General features: G+C 38.0%; 2 protein-coding genes across 4 annotated transcripts in view; one reads left to right on the top strand and one right to left on the bottom strand.

Annotated features, from left to right (window-relative positions):
- LOC139121099 (AP-3 complex subunit beta-2-like) overlaps positions 1-9145 on the top strand; it is a 31587-nt gene extending 22442 nt beyond the window's left edge. Inside the window, exons 14-22 of the mRNA XM_070685731.1 lie at positions 58-244; positions 915-1033; positions 1755-1857; positions 2477-2745; positions 3064-3166; positions 3762-3874; positions 4576-4892; positions 5275-5372; positions 5677-9145. Of these exons, the coding sequence (XP_070541832.1) occupies positions 58-244; positions 915-1033; positions 1755-1857; positions 2477-2745; positions 3064-3166; positions 3762-3874; positions 4576-4892; positions 5275-5372; positions 5677-5978 (1611 nt within the window). The 3' untranslated portion in view covers positions 5979-9145. The remainder of the gene's footprint in view (positions 1-57; positions 245-914; positions 1034-1754; positions 1858-2476; positions 2746-3063; positions 3167-3761; positions 3875-4575; positions 4893-5274; positions 5373-5676) is intronic.
- Positions 9146-10767: 1622 nt separating this feature from the next.
- LOC139121094 (uncharacterized) lies at positions 10768-18761 on the bottom strand. Of its 3 annotated transcripts, none has more exons than XM_070685718.1 (5): positions 17493-18761; positions 16445-16572; positions 15756-15873; positions 15179-15366; positions 10768-14116 (listed from the first exon to the last, which is right to left on the bottom strand). In XM_070685718.1, exons 1-5 carry the CDS (start codon positions 18418-18420, stop codon positions 13901-13903), a joined length of 1578 nt encoding a protein of 525 aa, XP_070541819.1. In that variant the 5' UTR covers positions 18421-18761; the 3' UTR covers positions 10768-13900. The 3 variants fall into 3 exon arrangements, with proteins under 3 accessions (XP_070541819.1, XP_070541818.1, XP_070541817.1); XM_070685717.1 differs by having other exon boundaries at positions 15753-15873; positions 17493-18731; XM_070685716.1 differs by having other exon boundaries at positions 15741-15873; positions 17493-18683.
- Positions 18762-19336: the final 575 nt, after the last annotated feature.

The raw sequence follows: 19336 nt of genomic DNA, 5'->3' as shown, positions 1-19336 counted from the left end.
TGGTGCAATTATTCAAAAATCATTCTTATGACAAACTGTATTTTATTTTCTCTCCAGACAAAACTTCTATGTCAGTATGTGTTGAATCTAGCCAAGTACGATCAGAATTACGACATCCGAGACAGAGCTAGGTTTCAGAGACAACTGCTCTTCCCGAATGAGAAAGGCGGGGCCCTCAGCAAACATGCCAAGAAGATGTTTCTGTCATCCAAACCAGCACCAGTTTTAGAATCAGTTTTCAAAGGTACATTCAGTTGTGTTCTAACTTGAAAGACCAGTTCTAAACTTTCAGCTGTAAATAAAATTGCCATAGTTACCTTCCATGCAGCAAATAGCTCTTACTGCAGCAGAAGATAACCATGATAGAGATTAACTCAGAAAACAAGTCTCAATTAGCATATATTTTGCATATTTATGAAGCTTTTTCATATCAATTATTTACTAGATCATGGTGCACTTGACTTTCTTGGAGGTTCAACATGTGTTTTCACCTGTCCATTTCTATTTGCACTTTGCTGAAAGCATTTTAGTTGCCAATAACAACCCCACAGCTGTCCATTCTCTTATGATAAATACAGCCACTGCTCTGGGCACAGGGGTAAATGCCTGGAATTAGAAATGGTATTTGCGTGCATACTATTTTTTGAACTTGTACAAAAACGTACTGTAACAAGCATAGACAATAGAGCGTGGCAGTATGTCTGGTTTGTAATGAAAACATTGTCCACTTTTGAAATGGTCCTAAGCTACTTCAGTGCTTTCTGTTGCTGAAAAAATTATAGAGAACCCAAAAGACGGTGGTTTTGTTAAAGAAAACAACAACTCAGATTTGGGGGAAATATGCTTACTCATGGCACTTACTGTTGGCATATGTTTGCATTCATCTAATTTATACTTCATTTTTCACATTTCAGACCGGGATCAGTTTCAATTAGGGTCGCTATCACACATGATCAATGCTAAAACAACAGGGTACAATGAATTGCCCGAATTCCCGGACGTTGCTCCAGATCCGTCTGTACGGAATGTGGAGGTGAGTATACTGTAAATTTGTAATATTTGATTATAGGAACAGTTTGTGAAAGGATAATTTGTTTGCTGTATGTGGATCCACCCATCCTCTTGAAAACAATGGGGATGTACCACACTCTGGCTGTGAAAGGGTTGGAGGATCTCTACAGAGTCAAATGGAAGTGAAAGGGTAAAACTATGGTGACATAGCATCATAGCAAGAACATTTGTTGAAGTTAAAGAGAGAAAGATGACGTCAGAGTAAATGCCTAAACAACATAATGCTATACTCATTGTACTACTGAATGTGCAATTTATATGTCAAAGAATTTATCCTCTTTAGTCAGGTTGAATTTTTGCTGAGTTCTCAATTTTCTTCTCAAGATTCCTCAAAATATGTAAAGAGATCAAGTTCAAAGCAACTTGCAGTAGTACTGCATGTGTGATCTTGATATTCCAAAAATAACCGTCCATATCCAGAATAATTCTGGTCACTGCACAGGTGACATGTTAAATTAATGGAGAGAGTTTGAACAGCAAGTTCATTTGATATTTGCGTTACTTTCAGACATACTCAATCTAACATTTGAGATGTACAGTCCTTAGGAGAAAGGGGACATTTTTATTTGTGTTTCTTGTTGAAAATGAGCAAAAAGAAAAAAAATTATTCCCTGACTGCTCAGTCTGCCATGAACAAATCCATGAGAGTATTAAACTCTGTTACTTTATTTGCAATTTACAAGATGCCAACTCCCTGGGATGAACCTAAGTTTACATCCAAGAAGAAGAAGAAAAGCCAACCAGAGAAATTTTATTCCAGTAGTGAACCTGAAGAGAGTAGTTCAGGTAAGACTGATGATAGGCTGATGATGCCTTGGAGGCATATTTCCTTCATGTGCCAGTGGAATATTGCTTATTTTTCCAAAAACAAAACTGCCTACTTACACTTTGTTTAAGTAAACTTTGAGCTGTCCTTGTTTGCAAGTCCAGTCAGAATTGAGGAAACAGCATATGGGTGGTTTCCATCGATGGATGGTACGACTTCATCTTGACCAAAATTTGAAATCTAAAAATTACTATGGTCAATAATAACTTTGCTGTGTATAGTTAGCATCACCAAACTTGGCCTCTGATATTGTCAATAACAGCAGAAACCGAAATTGTCTGGACAAGAATGTAATATGCATTTTTCAAATGCAACAACAAATATTTGGAAACACTGTTGTACCAGGATTAGTATAACTTTGAATAGTAAAGTTTAGAGTGTTGTTTTGGAGGACAAGTCGCTATTGAATATTCAGTGTGTAATTTGTAGCAAAATAGTATGGTATTGGATGAACCTAAGTTTGAAGGCATATTTCCTTCATGTGCCAGTGGACTATTTGTTATTTTTCCACAAAAATATCATATGGTATGGTGTTTTGCTGACATCAAATCCTTTCATTAATTGGCTGTAAATTCTCAGAGAGCGACTCCGACAGCAGCAGTTCTTCCTCTTCCTCATCCGATGATGAATCCGGCAGTGAATCTTCATCCTCCTCCAGTGAGAGTGAGGAAGAGACAGAGAAGAAGAAGAAGGCGACTAGGAAAAAGGAGAAATCCGTCAGTGAAAACTCTGAGTCTGAATCTGAAGACGAGTCGTCTTCGTCATCGTCGTCCAGTGATAGTGATTCAAGCAGTGATGGTAGTGATGAAGATTCTGATAGTGACAGTGAAGAAGAGAAACCCAAAAAGGTAAAGTGGATTAACCTTTAACCTTTCATATGGTGCAGTTTAACTTTAGATGTTGTGGCTAAGTTATTGATTGCCTTTATGTGCATCAGTGGATTGGCAAGATTTTCTTAGTAAGTCATTATAACAATTGTGTACTGGTACACAGTTAGCGACTACATGGTCCAATGGCTGGTGAGTTGCAACTCACAGATAAAAAACTAGATTCTATCATCCCAGGATAAACCAAATTGACTTTCACTGTTTTGATGAACCAACACTCTGTGTCTATAACATTCGTTGGTCATTCTGTAACATGTATGTGATGTCTTTTCTCAACAGGCTGTCAAGTCGCCCAAGAAAGACAGCAAGAAGACGCAGAAAGCATCGCCATCCAAGCCATCCAAGCCTAAAAATGATGTACAACTCCTAGACCTAGATAGCTGTGAGTTCTGAAATTCTATTCTATACCTTTCTGCTCCATGTGGGCAACCTTTGATAAGGGAATTAATATAAAGTCAAGTTGACATATTTTCTCCTCTTCTGCATTGAAGATGTCCTTTGTGCCCATGAAATATCCAATAATGTGAATAATTCAAGTTCAAAATGAGTACCATTAGAAAGTTGAATTCTGACAGTTGATTGACAGTGAATGAAAGACTCATCATCATCAAATCCAGTAGAACTTGAAGAAGATAGTTCAATCTGCAATGTTACTGAAAATTAAGTATAATTTCAGCTAAATTTGGGACTCTCTTTGTTTAATTTAGCATACACTCCGTTACATTTGGCATATGCTCAGCTGAATTTTGTCTGTCGGTGTGACTGTTACCCCCAGGCTCTCTTGAGGCAAAGGGTTAAATTTTGCTGTTTGTGTTGTGAGAGATAGAATTCTCTGTAAAAAATCATTATAAAAGTATGTGGAAACATTTTCAAGATGTGAAGCTTGCAGATGATTAAAATGAAATTGTCAATGACATTATGAGGACACAGATATAACTTTTAGTGAAATTTCTATTTTTTTTCCTCTGTGCATGTAGTTGGACCTCCTCCTAGCAATGTTAGTAACCATGTGGCTGATACCAATCTCTTAGTACCATCTCTAGCATCAGATCTACAAGGCTTGTCACTGTCAGAAGGTAGCACAATTTCTGTAAGTATTACCACGGCAGCAGCTGTATGTATCTTTATCCTTGAAAATTCTGAAGGTTATGATAAATTGCAGTCTTTTGATGTGTAAGTAGTTAAAAAATTGTGAGAAGTGCCAAGGTAACCATCATTAGGTATACAAAGGACATGGATACTCAATGCTATGTCCAGATGTGTGTAGTACTTCTCAAAAGCCATTTATCAAACTTCAGCTGGAGCTTAAATTTACAGTGTCATTTATCCCTGTCATTTTCCTCGGCCTTGTTTTAAGTCCCAATTTTCAGAGTGTTTATGGGCCTACACGTTGAGTTGCTTTGGGTAAAGTGGATTTCAATTTCCCTTAGGTGTAGGAATCATTGACAAATCATTCCTTGACAAGATTGAACAAGACTGTGCCCACACTGAACAGCGTAACAAATTAGCACCGTCCTGGGGGTTCAGTTGATAGAAAAGCTATGGGAGGGCCCCTTAAGAAAATACATTATTTTTCATAATGAAGAATGGACCCTGTGTTCTTCAGATGTGTTCATTTCATTCAAAAATACTCCTCAGCTTTGCCATATCTTATCCTCTAGGATATTATTGAGTTGAAATATGAGCTGTAATTGTTCTGTGGCATTGTTTGAACCAATATGGGTTGGCGTATTAGAGGTGTTAAACAATATCATCAGTGCTCAATAAGGGAACTTGCTTCCGTCTGGACAGGTCACCACTGCCATGAAGTCACCCACAAAGACATACGAGCTGTTAAACAGAATGCAGGGTCTGGGCCTCAGTGCAGTGTACAGGTTCACCAGGGGAACCTGCATCTTTTCCACCAACATGGTAGCAATTGAGTTGACATTTACCAACACCAGCGACGCCCCAATCAAGACCATCAAGATGGGTGAGCGTAAGCTACAGGGCAATATGAAGATTCATGAGTTTCAGGAAGTCCAATCACTGGCCGTGGGTCAGTCAGTGAACACGTCTATGGGTGTGGACTTCTGTGATACCACACAGCCAGCAGTTTTTGAAATCTGGTGAGTCTTGGCTCGGAGATCACTTTCCATCATGTTGCAGGCATTACAGAATTCATGAACTTCAGGCAAACCACAATTAATGTAACCATTGCAGTGCCTATGGTGTTGAAATGGGCTTTTTTATCGCATTCATAGTCTGTACAATGACAAAAACTTGAGTGTCTTAAGAGAGCTGTTGGTTAGAATTGTTTTTAGCTCTTATTTGCTCTATGTGTTCATAGTATAGTGAGCTACAGGATCAGTTTGCATAGGTCTGTCAATCTGTCTGTCTGTATGTCTGTCTGTATGTATGTATGTATTTTTGCTTATCTGTATGTCTACCAAATATCATTACATCTAAATTGTTCTCACAAACAAAATGTTTTTTTTCTATGTATTCTAGCACTGAGAGTAGGAAATTCAATGTGACAATAAATGCACCAGTTGGAGAACTCTTACAGCCCCTCTCACTGAGTGAAAATGACTTTCTCGCCAAACAAAGTAAGTACCAAGTCTGATTTTGACACTTCAGTGCTGATCAAACACTATGTGGGGGAAATGCTATGGGCAGAGTTCTGTGTTCATATGAGTGTGTGCATCCATATGTGTATGTCTGTGTGTGCATCCATGTGTGTATGTCTGTGTGTGCAGGAAATGTGTGACGTTTAAGTACTTCAATGTATGTGAGAAAATTTTGAATATGGGTCTGTTATATCGTGCTTTTATAGCATTGTCTTGAGAAAATATGACTTTGTTGCTACTTTATCTCTGAATCTCTTTCCTTTCAACATTTTCACTTTGTCAGGCAAATTACGAGGAATGAATGAGAACACAGGAAAAGTAGAGATCCCCGCAGACAACAACGAGACCAAGAAGATATACGAACGTGTCGCTGAGGTCGCCAACGTCCAGGTGTGTCCAGTGACAGACATCGACAGTCGGACCTACAGGTTTGCAGGCCGTACATCATCAGGAACTTCACTGTGCCTCGTAACAATCAAGTCAGCAGAGAGCGGAGAGGCAAACATCACTGTGAACTGTGAAAAAATGGTGATAGGCAATATGTTAGTGAAGGATTTAAAGAATTCACTGAAAAAGGTCAAATGATTGGAGTAGTCTGAAAGTTTCCTCAGAGATATTATAGGTAGAGTTAGACAAGGCCTAGCTTCTACAGAAAAATTCAAATATGATCTCTGTTGATTGAAATAACGTTTTCTAGCATTTATGGACAAAGTTATAACCATTGACCGTGGAGCTTATTGGGGATGTAAAGACACAAGGAACTTATAAAATGATCCCAACCTGAAATTTGGAGATGACTTTGTTAGTTGTGAAGACTTTACCAGAATGGTATTCACCAACACTCTTGTTGACTGTATGGCTGGTTTTCCAGTGTCTCGTCTTGTTGTTGTTCATGTTCAGAAACGAAAACCAAAATGGGTCAGCTTCTTCTGTAGCACCCAGTCCAACCTCAATAATGGCTTTGCAAACGCCAATTCAAAGTCATTAGATCTGAAAATGAAATACCCCTCTCCCCAGTAAGTGTTCATGGTTATCAACCATAAAAAAAAAAGCACAGAAAAAAAATGAAGTGGCTTCCCAACCCTGTGTATTTAGTGAGCTAGAGAAATATCTGTATGGAAGATGTAAATAGTTGTTAATAACTTCATGTATGTCATTTGTGGTGATGTCTCTGTTGGTGTCCAGCTTGTTCTTGAATCAAGCTTTCTTTGTCAGTTGGTAGAGAAGCATTTCAGTTGAGAAACTGTCAGTTTCTTCTTGCCTGTCAGATGTGAAATGGTGTTGCCACTGTCAGGAGTATTTAAATGGAAGTTTCTTTCCTTGTCTCAGCGAGAGAGAAATAGAAGTAAAGTTGGTGCCATAGTTAAGATTTCATTTTCAGTATTGTTTTCAAAGTCTGAGCACACTCCTGTTGTAGGTGTTCATGTGAGAGTCCACCTGGAAACTGACAGGGTTTTTTTTTGACTGGCCTTTTGATTTGGTGCAATGTCACTTCCAATGTCTGACTCAGTCATTGACCTTTCTCTGTCATCTCATCTATCAGTATCAGTGACCTCGATTACCCCTTCCACAACCAAGACATGGTTTAGCCCCATTGTATTGGTAATGCTGAATTTGTGAATGAGGAGTGAAATGGTGCTGCCTCATTTTGGTTCTGTAGTGCAAAAGCCAACTTTATTTGTGTTAAGTGCCATTCACTTGTGTTATCAAGCATATTAGCTTGTGAAATTTTACGGACACCAGAGATCTTTTTTCATCGCAAGTGGGCATTACAGGCGTTATGCAAATCATGTAGGCACTTCTTGTATTGTGAGTTCAATTTTGATATCCAAGTCTGGCAAGTTAGGTCACCAGACACCTGTGTATCCAGTGATTAGGGAGCGAAACAAGCAGGGGTGGCCCTCAGTGGCTTTAACCTGTTCACCCCCAATTCCCCGTAAACAGGTCCACACTGACCATTGATAACAATGGGTTTGGGCAAAACCATGGTGGTGAAGGGGTTTAGCTGATAGGACCTGTGACATTTTCTGTTGGATTCATTTGTCACTCAAATCAACAAAAGTAGGATTACAGTCTGTTCTCTGTTCTATGGTTCAGAATTCCAGGAGAATTGAATCAATCTGCAGCACCCTGAACCCTGCAATGTCTGCCATTCAGTTGAACCGTCTTGTTTCCAATTGCTTTGTCATGCTGGGCCAATGAGGAAATAGGCATGGCATGTAAAGGGTAAAAGTTTTTCAATTGAAATGAATTACATTAGAAAGCAGCTGACAGAAGTTCCTCTGTTCACACCATGGCTGACTTTGTTTTCTTCTAGCATTTGCCGTATCAATGTAAATTTATCAAAGTCATGCAATATTCAGCATTCCTAGAGTCTGTGGACATCAAGCGTCTCATTGCCAGCATTGTAGACTGCACATATCTAAAGCAGTGTTTTCTATCTAGTTCAAGACTCTCTCGTGAAATGTCGTATGCATGTTCTCTTCATTTTTTCCAGGACAGTTTATAAAAAAATTATACGTTTTATTTTCATTTCTACACAACCTTTTTGTAGTTGTTCATGTCTTGTTTACTATCAAATTTCATGATTTCCTTCAAGGAAACCTCACAGCATTTTGAGAGAGGCTTTCTGCGCAGTAAAGAGTGCACACAATAAAATCATGTTATGTTTTTCAGAACACACATTGAACATTGTCTGCGTGTAAACAAGTGACTAATTCTCTCTGAGCAGCACTATTCTATGTTAGACATACTCTTTGGGTGATGATTTTGAATCAGAAGTGAAAATTTACTGATTTTTTTTTTCATAGTGCACAACAAAAAACCAGAGAACTGAAGTGACTGCCAAAATGCAATATAGCTGTTTTATTTTGTCATCGGTGAAACGTTCCTGGTTTTCAGTGTTATTCTGATGAATTTATTATTTCTAAATACACTGGCTCTCAGTAATGGTATTTTCAGCAGAGAAAGCATTATACTGTTGTAAGTATATATGACCACCTCCCCTTCCCCCTCCCCAGGGCCCCCCATGGTGCAGAATGAACCCAACTCACAAGTGTCTTATTGTATTCATTCCAATTTCAAAGCAGGCCATAGTACTTAGAATTTTTACCACCAGTTCTGTAGAGCCGTATATTCTGTCAAAAATAGGTCTGTATTTTTCTTCTCAATCTGTAAGTATGCAAGATCAGATGTGCTCATTTTTCAAGAGATTTACACTTTCATCTTCGCAACAGAACCACCTGCTTATAAATTCTACCGGCTTTTGTTGTCATGACAGCAGGGGGTTGGGGGTTGTCATAGTCCAGTTTTTTCATCGGTCCAATCACAGCACATCCGCCCAACTTCCGTGGCCGTGTTCAAGTTTTGTTTTGCTGGACAAACTCTTCTTCATGTGTTGTTGTCAATGTCAAATGTAGCAAATTTCAACTTGACCTACTCTTAGCTTAATTTTTCTGATCGTGATATTTTGCTTTTAGAGATTTCAATAAGGAAATGTAATGAAGTTATGACAAAACAGGAATGTTTGTCAAGAATTTAATGACTCCAGTGTATTAAAGATGTACACATAACTAAATGCAGTAGTGTTGTCAAATTTTTTGCGAAGAAATTTTTTCTGCAAAAAAGTGATTTATTTATTGTCATCGTGAGTACATTGAAAATTTCAGTTTGTCTTCTTATGAATGTATAAAAGTGTAAAGGCTGTAAAGAGTATGTGCAAGTATATTAAAAATCATGGATGTCTAAATGAATCGGAGTGTTTCTGTCCTTTTTTGTTCACCGTTTGTGACATAACTGTATGGAAGATGATGCAAAAGATCATTAGGCCCCCCAAAAATTGATTTGTTTCTGGTCACTGCCTGCATCACTTCAAAGTGCGTGTCAACTTTTTTTCCTGTCTTTCACTTGCCCCTAAGGAAAAGAGGGGAAAATGTATCAAATTCCACTAAAAATTGAAAAAAATTGAAAAAAAAAATCGCGTCGCCGCGTCATTTTAGCCCACATGTCAATGACCAGAAACAAACCTTTTATTTGTTTGGCTTTAGTCGGAATGGAGGACGCGAGGCGTCCTCTAGCGACCAGATCTTTTGGTTTATGAATGTAGTCCCTTCACACACCGGTCGGGAAACGTCTGTTGTTTTAACGTGCACATTTGGTTTTGTTGTTTTGTTTTCCGTAAAACAAAATGATGGCTACGGTAGCTCGCCCGCATTCCAATACGTGATCCAAGTCTAAATTGTGCCTGAAAATAAACTTTTATGACAGGTATCACATGAAATGTGGTGTTTATTTTGGTGTGGGGGATGGATTGTATTCAAACCGAAATGAAGCCCTACAATTACAAACACAGACATACTATCAAACTATAAGGCGCACCGTAAAAATAATGACCCAGGCGTTTCCAAACTGATGTGTGGAGGGACTGTGGCTCTACAATAAGCTTGTTCATGTGCAGAGAAAAGAAACGAAGCCACCATGACATCCTTCCTGCTTTTTCTGCTCCACACTTTTGGCTTCTTCTTCAAGTAATCTTCCACACACTGGTGCGCCCTCAATGGTCTTGCTTGAGTAAGACCCTATGATTCCCTGTATAACAAATGTTGGTAGCTATAGCCACGCTGCACTACATTTATTGTAAGATAAGGCAACACAGTACAGCCATCCAGGGGTTGCGAGCTACTCAATAAACAAACTTCATGCCCACACTTTTCTCTGGTGTGTCACCAGAGGGCTCCAGTCAAGGTGATTTGATCAGCACATAGTACTATAAAGAAAACACTTGTGCCTTAAATTGCCAAAGCTTTAATTGTGCTCAATTAATCTTTTGTCATTGTACAATAAACAAGAGAAACGATTTAAACAAAATATGCAACTTAGGCCAAAGTAATAAATTCTTTGTTTTGCGTCCACTCAAAATGGGAAAAGGTACGCACCTAAGCGGCTGAAAAACACACACACAAAAATTAACACAATATAATTTGATTGCAGCAAATAAAAAATTGTAACAAAATTTTAGTTCTGAAAAGCTAAGCGGTCATGTCCTAAAATTCCCTATTCTAATACATTGTGTGTGTTTTTTCATGAAAACCTTAAAAACCTACGCGGGTGGGGACGCAAAACAAAGAATTTAATTACTTTGGCCTTACTAATATTCTGTCTGCAGTAATCGTTCAAGATGCATTGTGACAGAGTATATTCAGTGCTTGTACACTTTGTATCAAACTCATGAAGGCTTCTGGTAGGGTGTTTCAATGGTGCGGTGGGGGGCGGGATGTTTGAAAGAAAACATGAAGCAAACAGTGTATGGATGTGTTCAATGTAAACCTGGATAGATGTAACTAAATAGAACAAAAAAAAACGCATGCATGTAAAATTCTTTGGTCATTGGTAACTGTTTATTGATTTCTGTGCAGTGGAACAGAATTCCGACTGGAGGTGGGGTTACCGACATATGCATTATGCCCTTTGGGATAACACCAGGAGTATATAAAGGATAAAAAAATCATATGTCCTAAAGTTGTGTTGCCAAAGCCCTCTGTTATTGTCAGATCCAGGGCTTTTTGGTCCACAAATTATATTTTGACTACAATGATATAAGCTTATAGATTCATTTTGTTTGATTTTGAACATATTTGCGTCAATGAACCACTATCTGCAAAACTCATTTATTTTATATGACATCAGGTTTCAAAATTTTGGTCTCAAAATACCTACCATACAAAAAGCATTTCAGAAATCGTACTTGTGAAAAATACAGGTGTACAGTCACTGGCACAACCGAAATATTTGATCCACTTCAGGAAGTTTGGTGAAATACTTGACTCCTAAGGCACTCCTGCTGGTGTTTTTTAAAAGATTACAAACACAGACTTTTAGAGAAAACAGCATATGTTGGTGTTTTTATTGCAAATGCATCACAACACAAAGCGGTGTGTGGTACTTTATTCACATTTCTGCAGACTCCTTCTTCAATTGTTTTTTCAATCCCAATCCCAGAACTCCAGCAATGTTTTCTGTCTTTTAAGGCCCTTGCAAAAACATTCAGAGATAAATTCAAAACGACATCCAATTTTGGCCCACAGAATTTTACCAATCTTGCAGAATTGTCTCTACAAAACACGTTTTTTGTGTGTAACGAAAATGCTCATAATTAAGAAAAAAATTCAACACATCAAAATAAATTTCAGGAAAGGGAAAAGGATTACTTATGAACTAAACAATGAATATCATTAACCAAAAATGAATGCAAAGATATCTTGAAAATCTTCAAAACAGATCAGATTTCTGAATATAATAAATTCTACATGATCCTTGAGTTTCACATGATAGCAAGAAATTCCAAAGTTTTATATATACTGTTATTAATCAGTTGCTGGTCTCAGAAAATATACTGTTGATTTGAAAAGTTCATGTTTGACCCATACTCAATCCTTGATCAGTTTCTATAATTACCTGCATCATAAATCAATGAATTCTAATATGTATCAAAATTGCAGCTTAAGTATCTGCATATTTGTGTATGAGATGTAGTGTATGGATGTATATGTATACACATACAGTATACACATGAAATCTGTGAAACTACAGCAAAACTAATGTTTTTCTGTTGTGATAACCAAAATCACAGTTGTGCTTGTGACTGTACTTATTGTCACTATTAAATGGTACCTCATTTTGAGCAATGCTTTGTGTTGATATGCTGATTTTTAATGGGAGCTGGCAAAGCATCTTGGGAACAGTTTGCATGTCCTTAAAACATTCTGTAACAGCATTATCAGACGGTAAATTCCATTCACACAGATCTGAGAGCTGGTAGATACACTGTCAGTTGGGTTCCTGCAGAGTTGAAACTGACACCTTAAACTTGGACATAAGACTGGCAATTCACATACTCTGGAAAAAGTCTTTAGCTCATGCACAAATTCTCCGTACAAAACAACACTTTTTAGCTGCCTTGTTAACTTTGCAAGAAGGTACAAAAAATACATGTAAAGACACCCTGAACAGGCACGAAGGCGACAGTGTATGTAAGTTTCCCTTTGGATATTTGGATCACCCACCAACTGTGCAGTGAAGTTTTCAATTAAACGTATGCTTGGTCTTTATCATATGTTCATTTCTTAGTCTTTAACCTTTGCTGTTTTCACCTCTCTTTGAGAGGGAAACAAGTCTCCGATGTGAAAATTATAAAAATATCATAGATTTAGTGATTATTTGTGGGAAACAAACATCTGCCTGAATTTGTCTCATCATGGTGATTATAATCCAGATTTCAAGTGAAATGGAAAGGTGCACTTGAATGTACACAATCTTTGCTGGACACATCTTTTAATCAATTACACAGCTGACTGAATCATACCAAATATTTGTATCACCATAAAAACAGTCCAAGTCCATGAACAATAACTGTGAGCTTACATCTTATATGATTGAAGTCCATCATTTATTAATAACTTCTTCAAGCTTTCCAGTCATACACAAATTGAATAGCCATTGGCTATAATCACCTGACCTGTACAGCTTTTGATATAATGCCTATACGGAGATTGCCAGAGTGTTGATGGTTATATTTAACAATATGCATAACTTTCCTCTGAAGGACCAATAACAAAAATCTTTCATTATTGTGTATGTAGGCATAACGGAGGATGTCAAAAAATTAATTAAACTTTTTTGTGTAAGTTAAACAAAACCCAAAGATACATACATACTATGATTTTACTTTGTAAGCTAGATGAATCAATCAACTGGGACCCCTAAGAAGAATAAATTTAGTTGACTTCGCTCCGCAGGCCAGTCCGTGCCAGTGTTAGTGGGCACCAAAATAAAGACCTGCATTACATTTGCCAATTATAAGGAGATTGGCCAACTGAACTATAAAATGCCACATTTAGAGACCAAATAATTCGCAGATGGATGGCAAGATTTGACTTGTAAACTAAATAAACATCAAGTCAGCACAAGCATTTTCAATAATCTTTTTAGCAAAAAAGCAACTTTTTGACATAAAAGATTTTCTTAGTTTCTAGTGAGTCAATTCTTCACCAGTTTAATGTTTTATGGCATTTACATTTGGCAACTGAATGAGATTTTCAATGATCGAGAATTTGTGTAATTCATGAATCTATTAGATGTCATACAATGCATTACAATGTTGGCACTCATATTTGTAGAGTAAGACACAACACTTTACCATGGTTACAGTAACCGTGAGTTCATTAACATAACTGAAATGCATGAAGATGTCAGATTTTCAATTTAATAAACAAACATCCTCTTCAAAAGGTTTGAGTGCATGTCTTCCAAAAAGGTATTTGAATATAGTTTTTATTAACAACCAGGAACAAATCTATATTTGGCTCCATCCATGATGCTATTAGAAAGTAATACATTAAATAGTTTCGAGATCGCATTGCCAACATGAGGACGGTTGTACTCTGACCTTGAAATATACATGAAAATTTACATCTCATTATCAAAATCATTCTTTGTGAGTTGTGACCTGATCATTGTTCCGTATCCTGGAGGAGTTCCTCATACTCCGATCGACTCAGTCGGTTTATCAACTGTGGAAGCATAATGACGCAACCTCTGTCATCGTACTTGGAACAGTAGTCCAGCGTCTGTCGCACACACTCCGCTTCATCGCCTTCCGTGCAAACATCGCACGGATTGTCAGGATTCTTTTCATCAAAGTCACAGTACAGATCAATGTGCTCCTCCTAGATTATAAATGAGAATTATTGAACATATTTTATCACCAAATCTTAAACCGACAAGGAAACTGATAAAATTGAAATATTGCTGCCTTTTCTTCATTCCATTTCACTTTGATTTTTTGAAACTGAAAAGAAACGTAAATATGTTTTACTTTTTTACTGTGGGTTTTTTGGTTTCAGGAAGACAAAAGCAAATGATCGCTGGTAGAGCTAAGTATTAAAGTAAACTCAACAAGAATGGCAAATCAATAGAAATATAGTAAAACTGTCTGAAGTCACATACATTACTGATGAATCATGCAATGGAAAATAACAGCAAATGACATAACAGTAACCTGTACATTGTTTACATACTTTTGTGAAATCGTGTCCTTGTTCAGAAGACTCTGTTACACAATGCCATGAGAAATTATTTTCAAGAAATTTTGCTCATTAATAATGCTAAATATTCACAGATATACATTATTGCAGTGTAGCACATATTTTCAAGCTCTACAGCTCAATGGACCCTGTGCAGGGTGAGTCAATGGTGAGCCCTCTATGGTCAGAATGTGATACTCATTTTGTTTTCTCATTACTTTGAGGCATGTTCAACCTGAATAGACCATGTTCCGAAACGCGCGAGACATTCCGAGATATCGCGAGAATATGTGGTTAGCAGTGGACGTGTTCTCGCAACACAGGACAAACTGCGTAAAACAGGACAAGTCGCTAATTACGTTAAACACTGCATAAAATATATGAAGTTGCAATCTTTGCTCAGTTCTGCACTTTTTCTAGTTCCATACAAAGTTTGACTTGTATTACTAAGCTGGAAACCTGTTTCTACGGGCATGTATTAAAGTCTCGCGAGATCTCGCAATCAGCGGAACATCGTCAATTCATTAGTGACAGACAGTCAACAGATTATCTTCTTTTGAATGACCTCCATTTGACACCTTACGATTACTTTTGTATCAAACTACTAATTAGTTGCAAACAAATTTGAACAATTAAAACAATCATCACCAGTTTTGCACAAATTTCCCTGGGATTATGTACAAAAATGAATTGTGATATTCTCACCTCATCATCAGCCAGACCGACATTAGCTTCTGTTTCGTAATTGTCAGACTCAAAGTGATAATCAGCCATTGTCTTAGACTGTGACTGGCACTTTGGTCTGGGTACAAGATGGCTTGTATTCTGAATCCATCTCTCATAGTAAGACATTATACTGGCAAATGAGTATTTCCTCTCTGGACTGCTGATATCTGGTTCAGAAAAAAATAATATGAGAACTTTTTTATGTGCCAGACAAATTGAAAAATTATTCATACATAAGTATGTGAATGGAAGGCAACACTGATCATGTCCATGCTAAACATTTTTTTCAAATCAACATTATCCAAGGTAGTCCTGTTGATTTCACAAAGCTATAGAGGGCCCCCTACAAAAGTCAATTGTTTCCATTATGCAAATTAGCCTACTATTCTACCGGCGTACCAAATAACAATATCCCTGTGCATCCATAGTGTACAAAAGGTCACAAAAATCAACAGAATGATTCTTTTTGAAATCCCACTTTACAAATTCAGTTGTTTTTTTGTTTTCAGTATGGACGGCACTGTTACGTGTAAGGACTTACAATTCAACTCACTACCTGTTTTGGCTTGTTCAGGATCTCTGGGTGTGGCCTCTTTGTTGTCTGAACCTTTCCACCAAGGCTTGGATTTCCACCACATTGCCACTGCTTGTTGCCTGCCTTCTCCTGAATTCACCTGCCAGAGAAATTACCGAATAGAATCATGTAGATTATCTGCACAGCATGGTTTATATTAACATTGTCTTTGTGATGTACTGGCTCATAACAACAATAGAACGTGTATTCATTCAGAGTTTCCCTTGGCCTTCCATTAGCAACATGATATCAATCCATTTAGCAACACAACATCAATCTACTCTTCTGTCTATACCGCCGCATACTCCTCAACAATTAATTTTGAACAATGGGGTAATTACTTCCATGGTTTGATGAGTGAAGCTATGCTCTGAGAACTGGTCAAGCTAACGCCATTTGCTAGTGCAATTATACTTTTGGTGTCTTAGGGCAAGACCATCAGGGTATAGTATGACTCTATGGCAAGGATTAAAGTTGCCTTGTAACTGATTGGCTATGAGAAGGTCCAATAAACATTCACCTCCAAGATCATATCTTGATTGTACTTGACAAGAAATTTTCACTGCAATTTAAATAATGCTGTTTAAATGCTATGAGTAGATATTCCGTATCAGATCAGGGTGACATTGTAGCCCAGCCTCTGTAATAGTGAATTTAAGGGAATTTCATACCTGGTGCCACCACATCTGAGGAAGATACAACATATCTCCTTCTTTCATGTCCGCAACAATATACCTCACATTCATTACTCTGGGAAACTTATTTAGATCAACTACGTCGGCTGGTATAGGAGACATGCCTATAGAAATAAGAACAGTGGCAGTTCATAGACAACTGATGTTATAAGGTATGTAACGTCAAATTAATATGTGTATCACAAAACTTTCTGTATCTTTGGTAGTATTGGGATACTAATTCCTAACAAGGAATTTTATGACATTTCTTAATTATGGTTCAGAACATTTTAAATTATTCTGTTTAAAGGGGAAGTTCACCAAGGCAATTTTTTTCATATGTGCTAGCTTTGGGGTTGCTTATTGCAGAAAAGCCATTTTCGCTTTTCATAACTTGTGCAATATTTTACAAAAATTGACAAAAATAGTGGCGGAAGTTGCAGTTTGGGGCAATGTATTTTGAATCATGGGAATAAAGTGCCAAGTTTGGCACTTTCATCAGGTGATATGGCAGGTACCATCTTCTGACAGGTTTGTCATTGTCCACTCATGCCAGACTGTGTGTATTTTCATAACATAAACAATAGTTATGCTAATATGCATAGCCAGGTGTAAAAGTGAATGACAATGCCATACCTACAGGAAAATGGTCCCTGCCATATCACGTGATGAAAGAACCAAGCTTGGCACTTTTTTCCCACTCCCAATCTGCAACTTACGCCGCTATTTTTGTCCGTTTTTGTAAAAAATCGCACTAGTTATAAACGACAAAAAAGCTTTTTCCTGAATAACCGGCCTCAAAGCCACCACATATGTAAAAATCAGCCTTGGTGAACTTTCCCTTTAACAAAGAAAATACACGTAGCTAATTTGTTCTTATTTGATCTTAAATAATGGCATGAGAACAAATTTTACATCTAATTCCCATCCCACAAGTGTCAAACATAGTATGACCCAACAATATGCATAAGTTGTATTCATTGATGTATTTGGATAATATTTGCCAATATACATACATATATAAACAATTGTCACATCAACATACCTAATGTATCACCATCATCAGCATACAAATCTCTAGAGTAGGTAGGTGAAATTAGAAGAACCCTCTTTGACCCTCTTATGACACACAGAAGATTCTCATCGGTGTCTTCGTGTACGGAGGAGTTTGTACCACCGCTACTCATCCAGAAGTACGAAACAAAGAACTTGGTACTGATTTCATCGCATCGCAAACACAGCGGCATCGTCACTTCCTCTCTCATCTCAGGGGCAACTTCATCTACCAAGTACAAGTTGCCAGTTTTGTACTCATTCAAGAAGTTTTTAAGTTTCCGATTCGGGAGAAACACTTTCTTGTCGTCGTCCTTCGTTTCCATCTTGAACTGGAGGTCACCGTATTTTTCCAGCAGGTATTCATCAGTCCATAGCTTGTAGGCGGGCCAGTGTTTCGCCATGCCTTTGAAAAGAGCCGGTCGGTGTTTCGAAACAAAGTGCTGGTAAAAGTCCTCCGGTGCGATCATGTACGGAAACTCGTCCACCATGCCGTCCGGTGGGCGGTGCGCTCCGAAGGGCTTCATGTGTCCCCTTGCAAACATTTCCTCGCGGGTCAGCTCGGAGTCGCCTTCATGATCGTCTTCAAGTTCTGGTTGGTCTGTGGAGGGTGGGGTGTCCTCGACAATTATTTCCTCCTCGACTGTCTCTACAGTATGCACTGGCTGGTTACATGCGGCTGAATATTTGCTGAAACCGCTGCATCCACCTCCTGCGCTATCATGATCGTGATCGTGATCGTGGTCATGATGATGATCATGATAATGATCATGATGATGGTGGCCATGATGATCATGATGATGATGAAAGTGATCATGTTCATGGTGGTGGTGATGGTCGTGGTCATGATCATGGCCGTGGCCGATCACAACCATAGCAGTACACACCAAAGCAACGACGAATATTAATATCCGGATCATCGTGTCTTCTTCACCAATCTCTGGGCAGCAGCAGGATGTAGAAACTGTACCTGTAGGCTGTAGGCCTATAGCTTTGAAGTGCAATATCAACGCGCTCTTTTCACTTCAGATTCTGCAGATTCTCTTCGTACTTGACTCAACTGCGCAGGGTATGTATGTGGCTGCTGCTTATATCTTTGCCGAGTGAGCTGCAAGATTGAATCCGATAAAATACCTGTTACGAACTTTCGTGTCATATGTTCAGGGATCTTCCGGGTATGGTTCCGGGTTGTGACAATACGCGAGGTTTGTCGACTTACGTGGCGTGACCCGAGAGCTGCCAGATATTAACTTTAACCTTTGACCTATTAAGTTTACTTCTGAGCAAGCGCGGTACACACGTACCGAGACAAGACACAAAATTAAACATCTGTTTGAAAAACACACAGCCCCTAATATCGTCCAAACTGTCACCAAAATATTCAATAACACTCAATGAAATTTAATTCCAGTAATTTCTTATGTACACACTTCAGTTGTGGACGGAAGGAAATTGAAAAATGATGGTATAATTGTGCACAGAGGCACATGTCAACATTTCGTTTTCCGAGCATTACTTGTCGTTATTTTTACTGAATGGAAATCACAGCAAAACAATTAAAAAATATTTACTGATTCATGCTACACGTGCAATATTGGCTTGCAACAGGATATCATGAAATTCAATTACAAATCGTCGCCAGATTGTGGCTCCGATCGATTGTACGGATGTTTTTGTAAATTTTAGTCACTCTAGATCTTACCCATCTGATGTGAACTGCCGACACATTACACAAACAGTTCAGACAGGTAATTACCTTTCCGCAGTTTTTTTCAATAAAGAAACCTAAAACTTTTCTTGCATAATTTGTCTTCAATTGCGATAATCTGAAGCAAA

This window comes from Ptychodera flava, chromosome 21, assembly GCF_041260155.1.
Source record: "Ptychodera flava strain L36383 chromosome 21, AS_Pfla_20210202, whole genome shotgun sequence".
Lineage (NCBI taxonomy): Eukaryota > Metazoa > Hemichordata > Enteropneusta > Ptychoderidae > Ptychodera > Ptychodera flava.
This window is presented reverse-complemented; position numbering and strand designations above follow the sequence as displayed.

Excerpts from the sequence above, each read along its gene's own strand:
- LOC139121094 (XM_070685716.1), bottom strand. The coding sequence starts at position 18,420 with ATGATCCGGATATTAATATTCGTCGTTGCTTTGGTGTGTACTGCTATG. Across the intron at positions 16,573-17,492 it reads TGATGATGGTGATACATTAG|GCATGTCTCCTATACCAGCC; the intron begins GTATGTTGATGT and ends TTATTTCTATAG. Across the intron at positions 15,874-16,444 it reads CTCAGATGTGGTGGCACCAG|GTGAATTCAGGAGAAGGCAG; the intron begins GTATGAAATTCC and ends TTTCTCTGGCAG.